Source organism: Dendropsophus ebraccatus, chromosome 10 (assembly GCF_027789765.1).
Source record: "Dendropsophus ebraccatus isolate aDenEbr1 chromosome 10, aDenEbr1.pat, whole genome shotgun sequence".
NCBI classification, from domain to species: domain Eukaryota; kingdom Metazoa; phylum Chordata; class Amphibia; order Anura; family Hylidae; genus Dendropsophus; species Dendropsophus ebraccatus.
The window spans coordinates 30998470-31012939 of NC_091463.1; the positions used below are offsets into that span (position 1 = coordinate 30998470).

At 41.5% G+C, this 14470-nt stretch overlaps 1 protein-coding gene across 1 annotated transcript in view; it reads left to right on the forward strand.

Moving 5' to 3' along the window:
- The window catches only part of LMX1B (LIM homeobox transcription factor 1 beta), a 111896-nt gene that overhangs the window by 91008 nt on the left and 6418 nt on the right, over positions 1-14470 (forward strand). Inside the window, exon 3 of the mRNA XM_069985937.1 lies at positions 11836-12068. Within this exon, the coding sequence (XP_069842038.1) occupies positions 11836-12068 (233 nt within the window). The remainder of the gene's footprint in view (positions 1-11835; positions 12069-14470) is intronic.

Here is a 14470-nt window from a genome sequence, read left to right on the forward strand (position 1 = left end):
AGGCTCCATTTAAAGCTCATTACTATGGTAATTTTATAACGGGGCGGTGATTAAGGAGCATTTAGAAGAAGACTTTACACGGCTCTGGGGACGCGGGCACGGGCGTTTTTTTATGAGGCTGCTCCAATTATTTATACTCTAAATTGGAAAGAGGGATATTAAAGAGCGAGGAAAAAATACACAACAAACAATCCGAGCCACGGGTAGAGCCAGGAATGTCTCCACGTAGATTTTCATTTAAAATTGATATCTGTCAACCAAATGTCTGATGGTGATGAGACTCGATTGTTAAAAGACAACTCCGGCGTGTGCTTAAGCCCTAAGTAATAATAAAGCGGAACTCAAAAAGTTGTCATTTTGTTTCTTACTGTGATGTTGATGGAGGTTTCCGTACTGAATATATAATTTGGTGTACAGTAGGTTTTATTACTCTGTGCAGATATAGCAGAGCTGAAGATGTAAGCTGAATAAAGCTTTGTCTTATGACAAGTGCATACGCATCATATAGAATGGGTCCCTATACCAGCTAGACCCCTCTAGTTCAGCTACAACAGAGAGCAGCTACTGTATCTTAAAGGGAATCTGTCATGCTGCCTAAACCACAAGTAGTCAGGATGATCCCTGCCCCACCAGTCTTGATCAATAGATCTCTGTCTGGATGAAGAGAGTGATCTATCACATCCAGTGGTACAGTAGAAGCTGCCAAGGACTGTTCTTATGTCTCTGAGTATTAAAATTATGACAGGTTCCCTTTAATCTAACCATACGTATTAGATGAACAATTGGCAGTATCGGTTGACTGTTACCTGACATCTAAAATGTATGGCCAGCTTTAAAGGGGTTGTCAAGAAAAAATCTTTTTCTTTCAAATCAACTGGTTTCAGAAAGTTATATACTGTAGATTTGTAATTTACTTCTATTGACAAAATTTAAGTCTTTCCATACTTATTAGCTGCTGTATGTCCTGCAGGAAGTGTTGTTTTCTTTTTACTCTGACACAGTGGTTTCCGCTGTCCTCTCTGTGCAACACAGGAACTGTCCAAATCCCCATAGAAAACTGTTCCTGCTGTGGACAGTTCCTGACATAGACAGAGGTGGCAGCAGAGAGCACTGTGTCAGACTGCAAAGAAATTGTTTTCTGCAGGACATACAGCAGCTGATAAGGGCTGGAAGACTTGAGATTTTTAAATAGAACCAATTTATATAACTAAAACCAGTTGATTTGAAAGAAAAAGATGTTCGCTGAATAACCAGTTCCCAATTCATGGCTGGCCAGCAACATATATTTAGATGTAGAAAAAGCCAGATTAGCTGAAATCCAACCCAGTTCCCTACTAAGTTAAGCCGGCCATACCTATTAGATGTGTGGATAGGGAAAGATACAGTAGCTGTGTGAGACTGGTCGATCAATATTGACCAGCATGTATGCCGATTACTAGTGGCCGAATAATGGCAGCATGTGCATGGTTTGGTGCGATGATGCTGGGTTCCTGCAAGTAGAAGATGCAACTAAACTGCTAGCTGATTCCTTATCCCCATCATCTGATAGGTGGGGGAGAGGGGGGTCTCTGTTAGAGATTTAGAGGGAGATTTATCAAACATGGCGTGAAGTGAAACTGGCTCAGTTGCCCCTAGCAACCAATCAGATTCCACCTTCCATTCCTCACAGACTCTTTGGAAAATTAAAGGTGGAATCTGATTGGTTGCTAGGGGCAACTGAGCCAGTTTCACTTCACGCCATGTTTGATAAATCTCTCCCTTAGAGTCCCAGCTTCATCTTTCTACCTGTACGAGTTGGCTGGAGGTTCAGCAGGCATCCTCTTTTTTAGGTCATAGATGTCTATATACGTTCCCCTTAGTTCTCACAATGCATCTTATTGACTGAGACTGTGTTTTTCTTTGCAGCGCCTGCCAGCTTCCTCTGTGTATTTTGTTTTATTCCGTCTTTCCTTGTCCTTAGGATAACCTTGCGCTACATAGGAAAGCAAACACCATTTCCCATGCCAATCCTTTAGCTTTCTGTCGTGATCCTGTGAGCTCCATTGTGGACTAAGTTTGTGATCTACCAGTCGATATACAGTAGCACTGACTATTTCTTTCCTAAAAGGGATTGTCTGTTTGGGAGCCCCATTTTATAACACCCTCTTAGGGCAATGTCATATTTGCAACCTCCATGAATAACACATAGTAAAGGATATCTGTAGAGAGGATCTATTACTGTTTGTCTGGATTATCCAGCATATCCATACATTACACAGAAAGTCCATTGAGTTCAATGAGCACCATGTTTTCTCTGTGGGGGCACTGCAGGGAAATAAAACACTTCTTTTGTATAGTAGTTCAGCTATTAGTTATATTTTTTACACAGAAAAGCTGGGTGACAACCAATATGGCCACCCCAACAGTGCTCTTTAAATCCAGCGTACTAAATCTGTTCGGTTTTTCAGAAAAATGTAATCCCTAGATTTCTCACTCCGGCTACAGATATGTGAAATAATTTGGTAAGAATTGGATTTGGTCTAAATTTCACAAAAGAAATTCTCATTTCATCTCATCTACACCCAGACCAGCAAATGTGTGCAGCTGCCCAGTGTACTGGAGCAGGGGCGCCTGTTTTTTTGATAGGAGTCCCTGCTTCTGTTCATACTTTGTGTTGGTAATTACAGGGCAATTAGAGAAATTACAAATCTAAATACAAATTGAATGACACAAATCACTGATTCTGGCCTGAAATAAATCCTTGGGAGATTTATTCTTCTCTACTTACAGCTTTCAGAACATTGAGAAAGATAACTGGCAACCCCCTATTGCAGCTAGAATGAAGTCATCATATTCTCATAATGAAAAATTATCTTGACAAAAAATAATTACTCATATCATATTTTAACAGATGTTTTTAAGGTGGAAATTATGTTAAGGTGGATCCTATAAAAAAAAGTCAATAAAGTTTCTAATATTTTAAAATTACAGTGACTAAAATGATTCCATGCCCAATATTTAAGTGCGCTGTAGAATTGTTATTTAATATATGAGAATTACAAAGGAAACAAAACCCAATCGTTTTTTTTTTTTTATGTTGTAAATGTTCATATAGAAAAGAGACTTTATGAGTGTGTGCAAGAATAATCTGGAAATAACTTCCAAAGAGACATTGGGACCAGCAAATTAGCCACTGATTGGCAAGGAGAGCAGCGTGAATACCCAGCATTAATGTTCTCCCTCCAGGAGTCCGATTGCTTTCCACTACAAACTCATCAGCGCTGTAAATTATTAATACTGGAAAGGAAGAGGGGAGCCATCTCGGAGCGCTGTCTCCTCCCTCTGTCATTGTTACGTTTTTATGGCCAAAATGACATTTAACAGAAGGCTTAGGACAGGTTTAATATATACCCCGTTGGGGACAATTGCTACCAGCAGATGCTTTTGTCCCTGCTGCGGTGTACAGAGTTAATGGGGACAGTTCTTTAGTGGATTTTCATTTAACTATCCACACGTAAAGAAAAGTGACCGAATGCTGGTGACATGTTTAATAGGTTAAAGGGTCAGGCCCACGTTACAGCAAACTAGCCAACATGTTTAATGGGTCAGAAACACGAAGGGCCACATTGACCCGGCTAATAACGCCAATGATTAATGGGCTAATAGGTCAGCTCCACTAGAAACACATTGATGCGTTAAAAAACCAGTTGGAAGCGAAGCGGAGGGTTCCTAATGATGGGACATGTTCCTCGGGTTAAGGGTCAGTCCCACTGGGAGCAACATTTATTAATGACAGGGCATGCCCATTTACCTATACTTATGGCTACACAACCTATAGGGCAAAAATTAGTGTTTTCTATAGAATTCACATTTTCGGTAAAAGCTCCGCAGGGAATTAGGATCTTGCTATACCTTAACTCAATGCATAAAGTTGAAAGAGTTGGCGACCATGCAGTTAACCCTTCTTTGCCTCCATTCCTCACTCTCTCCTTTTGTCCCTAAACCCTAATCCGTTGCTTATTTTTTCCGGCTAAGACTCAGCGGGATTTTTTTTAAGTGCATACCAATGCATGACTCAATGCTATAGCAACCTTAAAAAATATTTCAAGGGTGGGGGGGTTGAGGATTAGAGATGTGGGGGTCCGGTCCCCTCTGTGTTGTGTATTCACACTGCTGTTTACTATCAAACAAGAGCCAGGAATTCAAATAGCTTTCAGTGACACGGGAGCTGGAGGGATTAAATCCAAGTAAAAGGTTTAATCTCACTTAGCAACCTTCCACACACACAGTGTGTGTGAATTAGACGCCTTGGTTACGACGGCAGCGCCATACAGCAATGTGGGGCTGCACCGGGAGGTGTGTAAAGTATCTAGTGTTTATACGCTGCTTTAATACTGGACTTAACTCCGTTGTGCTGCCGGTAAAATTCCACCAGCGTCGTAATATTAGATCTTAATAATTGGCCCACGTACAGCTGTGTAAGAGGGGAATAGTCCAAGTATAATGGAAAGCCCATAAAGATAGTCAAGTAACCTGTTAATGACTATATAGATGACTATTATACTAACAAACATAACGGTACAGTATGTAGATACTACAGTATTTTACATCTATTGCATTCATAAGGGGTCAGATTTAGAGCCGTAACAGTGCCCATCTCTTGCTATACACTGTTACTGTGCACCCCCTACTGACACTGCTATATCTGAACTCCCTTCTGACACTGGTACTGTGCACCCCTACTGACACTGCTACTGTGTACTACCTACTGACACTGCTACGTCTGCACCCCCTTCTGACACTGCTACTGTGTACTACCTACTGACACTGCTACATCTGTACCCCCTTCTGACACTGCTACTGTGCACCCCCTTCTGACACTGCTACTGTGTACTACCTACTGACACTGCTACGTCTGCACCCCCTTCTGACACTGCTACTGTGTACTACCTACTGACACTGCTACATCTGTACCCCCTTCTGGCACTGCTACTGTGCACCCCCTTCTTACACTGCTACTGTGCACCCCCTTCTTACACTGCTACTGTGCACCCCCTTCTTACACTGCTACGTCTGCACCCCCTCATAGTTACTTTCACATCTGGACCCTACAGTAAAACTGCATTCTCTGCATCCCATTTTAACCCTTCTGCTATATCTGCACCCTCTGATGACACTGCTACATCTGTACCCCCTATCAACACTGCCATGTCTGCACCCCCTATTACCACTGCTACATGTACACCCCTTATTATTAATACTATCTCTGCACCCCTGTTAATACTGCCATGGCTGCATCCCCCTATTACCTCTGCTATCTCTGCACGCCCTACTGTCACTGCTACACCCGTGACCTATCAGTCGTGCACAATAGAAGTTCATTATATTCACACAATGGTGTTAATGTATCTGCATTACAATAGGTGTGTAAAGTTTAAAGCAAACTCCAGCAGGGAGGCAAAAGACCTCCCCGTGGGTCCACCCCGCACCCGCCTCCTCCACCATAAAACATAAAGAAATAGTCATCTAGCAATCTGTTTATTTTAATAGAAGTGACAACTCTGATTTCTTACAAGATAGGGGAGATCCGCCATTGTCCTCCCTGGACCTTGCCCGTGTTGCACCTAAACACGTGGGCTTTGCATTGCTAATAGCAGTCTGAATGACCCCCTAATCACCATAGACAAGTCCAGTCCAATTTAATATAGAAAACTCTGCTCCTGGGAAAGATGGGTAGTAAACTGATTCCATTAGCCTGGGATTTGCAGCAAATCTGCCACATCTGGATCCCACCTAATGGAGCCATATTGGTTTTTTTTATCCAGCTTTTTCTGAAACCGATAAAAGCAATGAATAGTTAAATAGATGGCAGTGATATTTACGGGCTATGTAGAATCTTTACAGGATGTGGACTGGAGAAATAATACATCTACTATACTGCAAGTGTATATCCAAGGAACAGGAGGCAGGCTGCAAAAGTGCTGTCTCTATGGTTGCCAAAGTAGAGAAACCAAGGAACGTTGACGGGACGCTTTAACATTGCCCAGGCTCTATTATGGGGTAGTTAAATAGGAGAGATAAGTAGGAGAGAAGAGGCAAAGTGGGAGTGAAAGGCAGAGAAGTGCTCTGCAAACAGCAACATGTGATAAGGTGCTTTATCTGCATCTGTGTTTGGGATAAGGATCAGAAGCACCTGTACACACACGGCTAACATCAGATCCCTGGGATTACCAGCACCTTATTTAGGGCTGTGTGTGCCAGCAGGCGGCTCTATTATATGACGCTCTAAGGATCGTGTGTTAAATATGTAACCTTATTTGTACAACATTTTATCTCCTCTTAGCTCCCGGCTTTGCCATTCAGAATCCAGTATATATAAGGAGATGCCAACTGATCAATGCTCCATGTACTGACAGAGCATGTCCTATAGGTTTCTTTTGTCGGCAGAGACACAACATGAAGCTCCAGTGCTTCAATGCAAAAATGTGGAATATGCCTCCCCCTGACCATTTTCCATGCATAAATGAGCAGAAAAATTTAGCCATTTTTATTGCCATTTGGTCATTTTTTACTTATGTTTTCAGATGTCTTTTGGCCCATTAAATTTTTATAAACTTGAGTTCAATAAATTTGTGATCGAAAAATTACAGCTGTTTTGCAGCTCAAAAATGACCCAAAGTACTGTGTGAACATAGCCATACAAAGGGTCTACACAGAACCTGAATTATGGGATAACCAGATGAAGCTGGTCAGGTAGACATCTTTATCCCATCTATAGTGCAGAGATTGCTTCTTTGTATTGATTTTAATTGACTTGAACCATTACGTAGGACCCTGACAATTACTGGTGGGGCACATAAGCTGCTGAGAGTAGACAACTATAATTTTCAGATATTGCTATCAAGTACTTATTACTATAAATACTGCTATTTGATGTAGAGCACTGGCAATTATGGTCAGCCCTAATATTTTACAGTATACCTTAGTTTCTCAACATGGCACTCTGTCTCAAAGGAACTCTTTGTTGCATCAGACCACTTGAGATCACTGCATCATCATGAACCCAACCACTATAGCTAAATGTCTATCTATCTTTCTTTCTTTTCTCTTTCTTTCTTTCTTTCTTTCTTTCTTTCTTTCTATCTATCTATCTATCTATCTGTACAATAAACTAAAAATTATTGTAGCTCCCCTTTTAGGAAAGCTTCTGACTTATTAGATCCCCAGTTGTGTTCTAAGGCTGCTTAATGGATTCAACCATTGACTTAACGCAAACACAAAAAAAACGAAACTTTTGACACAGGACATATTACTTCAGAGATGCCAACTGATCAACAGAATGAGTGGAGCGCAGCATTCAGTTGCACGACTCACTTTTACGTTGTGAATCATCTCCATCCAGATGCCCCATAGGCTCATAACAAAGCTGTCTGAAAGGAGATCACTGGGGAGGGAAATGCGCTTCCATGCACTTCTTCCTATACATTCTTCTGATCGGTGTAGGTCTCAGTAGAGACCTCAACCAATCAAAACGTTTACTATGTCTCTGTTTTTAATGACAGTGCCCATTTAAAGGTAAAGCTACTTTCAAAATGTGGCATCAGAGAGCTGCTTTGCATTTCCTTGTTCCCAGAAGTCTCAGAGAAGCATGAATGGCCTATGAGCCTTCACATGGCATACTATTCAAGGAGAAACGTTATCTATTTGGAGCAGACCCTCAAACACACTAAGGGCCCGTTCACACTATGAATTCAGCGCAGAGATTCCGCCAGGATCCTCCGTCCAAATCCCTCCTGCTATGTCTTTAAATAGGAGGGCTCGCAAGCCTCCGCTCTCTGTGCCTCTCCGCTCAAAGAATTGACATGTCAATTCTTTGAGCGGAGGCATGCAAGCCCTCCCATTCAAAAACATAGCAGGAGGAATTCGGCATGGAGTCCGTGGACGGAGGTCCCCGGCAGAATCTCCCCGCCGAATCTGTAGTGGGAACGGACCCTAAAGCCTAATGGGCTGATCATGTTGGTTAAACTGCCATAATGAAAATATTTATACTCTATTGTTTGATTGTTAAGATCAAGGCAATAATATTTACTCTATAGGGAACATTTATTATTAAATATTTACAATTATACTTAAGTTTTAAAAAAGCTAAAATAAATTACCCATCAGTAACTGATAGAAATCCTGTCTGTGGACGGAAGAATATTTGTCCATTTTTGTGGAAGTTCTAATTGTTAGGCGGAACCGTAATTGCAGTTAAAGCTCTTTACTTCTCCGGCAGCTGTTTCATGCCTATTCTGAGAATATTACACATGAAGTCTTTAGGGTGTCGTTGTGCACCGATACGAAGCGGAGCAGGGGGCAGGAGAGAGCTGTTAGGAACAACAGCACGCAAGACTTTTGGAAATGAAAAATCGTTTTAATTCGAAAGCTTGGAGCAATAACGCGAGGGGTCCTCGTAAATTTCTCAGCCCTGTGATAGATATCGGTCATAAAGGAGAATCCACAGGAAGTATTTTATTAGTCAGGGAGGAGGGACGGATATCACTTGTTCTCTTTACGGCTTTGAATGTGCTTATCAGATGAAAGTGAATTTTAACTCGTTTTCGCCTTAAAAGGGTTAATGCCAGGCCTACTCACTTTTGATAACACTACACCAATAATATATACATATAATTTCCCGCTTATGATAGAGAAAGGCTATAGGACTAGACAAAGTAGGGAAGGCAATAATGATGAAGCATGCATGATGTTTTACAGTGGAATACAGCAATATGTGGAGTTTTATGGAGCTTCCTAATGCCAACATTTATGAGGCAAAACTTCTCCCACAAATCACGCAGAATGGTTGAGACTTAGAAATTCATATAGAAGACTATTATAGTGATTCCTAACCCAAACCAAAGGGGGTTACACTGATTTATGAGGTGTGGGCTCAGGCGAAGTATTACATGAGGTCACAGTTATGTATAGAGCTGTTTTTATTGTCTTGTCCTGTTAGTATTCATGATGTATTGGCTTAGTTTTGCATAGTTACAGTACAGACAGTCATTTATAGTAACTCTCACCTTTCAATGGCAGCCTGGAGGAGGTGCGGCACTATAAGTGAGACATGTCGGATATCTCTTTGTGTCATATCAAAGGCTTCTGAAATGTAGAGAGCCTTCATCTTCTTCTATACACAGCCTGATTGAGCCAAAATTGGCACTAAATACCGACTTCTTACAAATACGTGGCCCGTCTAATAGAGCATGGAAAGAGCTGTGTACATGCAATTTTAGATGTCACTTGGTTATAGACATACAAGGCCAAGGCGGCAAAATAAACCTGTATCCTGAGTACAGTTTGTACAGTATATCTAACTTTTAACTAGTCTTCCAATAATTCATCTCATCCGCGCTAGATGGTGTTTGGGCTCTATATCTAGGACTGTGTGTCCTCCTGCTGTGAAAACTTCCTGTTTGGTTCAGGCCTATAGTTAAAGCTTCTTGAAGCACGCTTAATGTGTGCACCATAGTTCCATTCACTGGCCTTATAATAAATGCTGTAATAAAACAATTAAACGTGTTTGTGGATACACAGAAGGAAATTAAGGGCAGGAGAGAGACGGCCGAGCGGCAGAAGGAGAGAGATTGAAAGAGCAAACATGGAAATGAAATTGCTAAGGAAAAGAGAAGGACCAAATTTAACGCTAGATGTGAGCTGCATACATAGAGAATTAGGCGTTCATCAAACAGATGGTGGAGAGAGCGTCCCAGCATCCTCTGAGTGTATACTCATCATGAATCATCAACTTCACCTGGACAATGATAGGTAAATAATAGCACAGCTACATCATATGTCTATATGGATGAGAAATATGGCTTACTCTTAACCATATGATGTAGGTGAACTATTATTTATACGCTACTATACAGGTGATGATAAATAAATAGATAGATAGATAGATAGATAGATAGATAGATAGATAGATAGATGGCAAAACCCATAGTCTGACCCATAGGTGAGTAATTCTTTTTTAATCACAGATTAGAAAGCAAGACATAACAGATCTATATAGATCTAAAAGGTATTGCTTCTTGTTGTGGAGACCACATAAAGGTATATGACAGGTCAGGCAATGCTCCCTGGGAAAAATATATGGAAATTAGAACTCTTTCAGATCTGTATATCAATATTCAGCTTATTAAAGAGCCTTGAGACATGACTAGGGATTATCAGCTAAACCAGAATCTCCTCCAAACTTAAAGGGGTATTCTGGGGGAACATTCACTTTGAATAGTAAGAGATTGAGGGAGATCCGATCCATGATCCCCTCCGGCGATCTCCATATCGGAATCCGTCCGGCTTTGTTGTGAATAGAGCCGTGGGTCGAAAGAGTTGAGTACATCGCTCTTACTGTGTACTCGATGCTTACCATCACTCCATCACCATCACACTGCTGAACTGGGGCTCTATTCATAACAGAGCCGGCCGAGGTCTCCGGGGGGTTTAGGGGTCGGAGCCCCTGTGATCTCCTACTCCACAGGATAGGGGAAATGTGAATTTTCCTTGGAATACCCCTTTAAGCCCGGTAACTCTTAGGGCCAGTTCACATGGAACAAAAGCAGCAGAATTCCGTGGCAAAGCTCTCCGCCGCATAGTCCCGCCTTACTCAGTGTCACACAGTGTCTCTATGGAAGGGCTCGCGCACCTCCACTTTCGTCGCTCTCCATTTAAAGAATTGACGTGTCAATTCTTTGAGCGGAAAGCGACAGAAGCGGAGGCGTGAGACACTGAGGCAGGCATGATTCTGCGGCAGAGAGCACTGCCACGAAATTCCGCCACTTTTGCTCCATGTGAACTGGTCCTTAGGGGGCATTCACACATTCTGTGCATGGTCCATAAATACGGAACATGTGCTATGGAACAGAATTCAGGAGCCCTGTGTCAGTACAGTAGTACGAAGATTTAAACTGATTTGCAGCTCCCGGCATCATTATGAATGATGATGTCAGGAACTCAGAATTTTGTTCCGTAGCACCATGTGTATTTGTATCATCTGTATTTACGGACCTTGCCCGGAATGTGTTTCAGAACGTCTATTTCAAGACTCTTAACTATTTCGGACATTGACTTCGGACATGCAGGGTATCTAGAGCCAGTAACCAGTCACTAGGCTACTTCCTTCCTTCTAGAGGAACACTTATTTTCAGATCTGTATAGAGACATCTATGTTTTTAAACACCATAAGGTCTCAAATAATAACAGACCAAACTCTTGAGTAAGCAATGGGAAAATAGTAAGGGGATCCCCAACCCAGGTTTTCTTTTATCATCTTTTTCTTAAGCTGTGGACACTGGCTCTCTCTCAGTCAGTGGAACTTATTATATTAAATATTATATTAAAGTTCCTAATGTTGTACATGTGACAGGCCGATATGCCCCCCACTCATTCTCAATACCAGGGGCTGCACCGACTGTAAATACAGCTCTGAGTATACATACATATTTATAGTATTAAAGAATTGGGAAAGAAGAAACATGTGGAGCATTGTCATTCACAAAACCACATTTGGACACAAAATATTCTTCTCTTATTTTTTGGGCAATTCGCCTTCTTTGAAATTTTGTCAACACTAAGTTTACAAAGCAACAAGATTAATGCAAAAGGGCATTCTTTCTGCAAACCATTAAAATCGACATTTCCTGACTGGTGATGAATATAAGCATTTCTTAAAGGGAACCTGTCATCAGTTTCATGCTGCCCAAACCACGATCAGCATAAAACAGAGACAGGCTCCTTTTCTATAATCTACTCTGACATGTCAAAGTCCAGTCAGCTTTCTTCAATTCACCATTATGTACGTGTCTCTTTCAGGCTTTTTGCTGCAAAATGCAGCGGCTGCATGGAGAAGATCGCCCCCACAGAATTTGTCATGCGTGCCCTGGAGTGTGTGTATCATCTGAGCTGCTTCTGCTGCTGTGTATGTGAACGACAGCTAAGAAAGGGGGATGAGTTTGTACTGAAGGAGGGACAGCTTTTATGTAAAAGTGACTATGAAAAAGAAAAGGACCTTCTAAGTTCGGGGAGTCCAGATGACTCCGATTCTGGTGAGTAAGCATCTATTATATTAAAGCTTAAAGGGGTACTCCTGAAAAACAGAATTTGTTCTCTGCTTTAAGATGAGGTCATGACTTACAGATAAAAGGGTTTGGACAGAGGAAGATTGTCTTGTTTAAAAAACCTTCATAGATATATGGCATATTGCTTATCTCTACTCTACTATTAAAGGAGTTATCCGAAACTACAAAAACATGGCCACTTTTGCACCACTCTTGTCTCCAGTTTGGTTGGGGTTTGAAACCAATTGCAAACCACACCTGAACTGGAGCGGTGAAAAAGTGGCCATGTTTTTGTAGCGCTAGATAACCCCTTTAAATTGGGAGAAATGTGCCTTAGGGCCTGTTCACACTGAGCACAAATGGTGGAGTCCCACCGCGCTTAGTGTCCTGCAGTGTCTGAATGGGAGGGTGTGCGTGCCTCCACTTTCTACCCTTCCTCCTATCTCCACTCAAAGAATTGACATAACAATTCTTTGAGCGGAGAGCGGCAGTACCGGAGGCGAGTGCACCCACCTATTCAGACACTGCAGGACACTGAGCTTGGCGGGATTCCGCGGTGGAGAGCTCCGCCGTGGAATTCCACTGTTTTTGCTCAGTGCTTAGTAGGGCCTCAACCTATGGGGGAGCCTAAAGGGTCACAATAAAGTGTTATGAGCATTTTTGTTATAAGAGTCCTACCATGATTACTTGCTTCAGTGCTGAGACCCTCATTAATCAGCTGTGATCTATGGGAGAGTGTGGCAGCGAGGGTTCCTTGCAGCGCCACCACAGGAGAATTGAAACATTACACATCTCCCACTGAAATCCATGCTGGGTCACCAAGAGAGAGACACTCTCTGTATGCGAATTCCCCAGTGGGATTTATCAAATATGTTTACGGGTTCGGCAATGTTCTCCGAACCTGAATGCTCTGCATTTGACTCGGTGTCTGGAGAGGTTGGCCTATGGATGTATCCATGTTTTCCAGGACTTCCTGGGCTGGAGCCAACTTCTCCAGACACCGGAAGTAAGCTGACCAGCAGTTAAGTTCGGAGAATGTTGTGGAACCCAAACAGTTTGGCCAGTCCGCTCATCACTAATTGTAAGATAATTATAACTCCATATCAGGACTTCTGCTGCTTTTTAGATATTTCTTTGCACGCTATGAAACCCAAACAATTCATAGGGCCCTATTCCACCGGACTATTATCGTTCAGATTATCGTTAAATCGTTCGAATCTAAACGATAATCGTTCGGTTGAAATGCAGTTAACGATTAACGACCGAACGAGAAATCGTTGATCGCTATATAAGACCTGGACCTATTTTTATCGTTGCTCATTCGCAGATCGTTCGCATTGAATAAGACATCGCAATAGATGCAAACGCATTAGAGAATAAATAGCGAAGAAGAAACTATCGCAATTACGATCATAAGTAACTATTATCGTTCCATGGAAATGAGTGAACGTTTTCAGGTCTTTCGCAATAGCCGTCGTTTGAGATCGTTAATCGTTAACGATTATGCAGACGATAATCGTCTGGTGGAATAGGGCCCATAGACTGAAGCTGAGTATTATAGGGAATCTAAGACAGGATACCAAAAAGGACTAACTACTCAAAACAACAAAAATATTTTGTTATTTTGTAACTGGTCTTTGTATATCTACGAATGTTCCTATGAGCCTTTTTGCTGTAGGTTACTCAGCAGCACAATGTTATGCCTCTTTGTATGGTATATGTGCCTGCATGATATATCACTGTACCCTCTCACTCACAGCATGACATTATATATCTCGGCAGGTTCTTATAACACTAGCATTTTATTTTATAGCTTTGCATATTACAATATTGCTGCTCAAGTCATTATATCACTGCGTGTTATTACGTTGCTGTTCAAGGTATTTTATGGCTTTGCCACATTTTTACACAGATGTCTGGTGGTCCAGCATGTAAGAGTTTGTCTATGTGATATATATAGCTGTGAAACGTGAAGCCAATGATCCTCTAAGGACTCGTTCATAGAAACGGCTCAAAATTTTCAAAAAGAAAAAAGATACAAAATATGCAAGAATTTCAACAGCTTGTTTGTCTGCTCTCTTTTTGATTCCTCCTCCCTTTTTTGCCAGCTCCTTCTATTTCTTCTTGTTCTTTCGCTTATGTTTGTTCTTCAGCTTGCTCTCTTCCTCCTAAGTCTTCTCTACCACCTTCCTTTTTTCTCCATTGTTTTCCTTTCTTTCACTTTCTTCCTTTTCATCTTCTCTTTCTCCTTTTCCATACTCCTCTTCTTTTTCCTATATTTCCTTTTATTTGACTTCTTCCTCTTATTCTTCTTTTCCTTTCTTCATTCCATTTCCCTTTTCTCTTACTCTTCTTTACATTTCAATTCTTTAGTTTTCTTCCTACTGTTT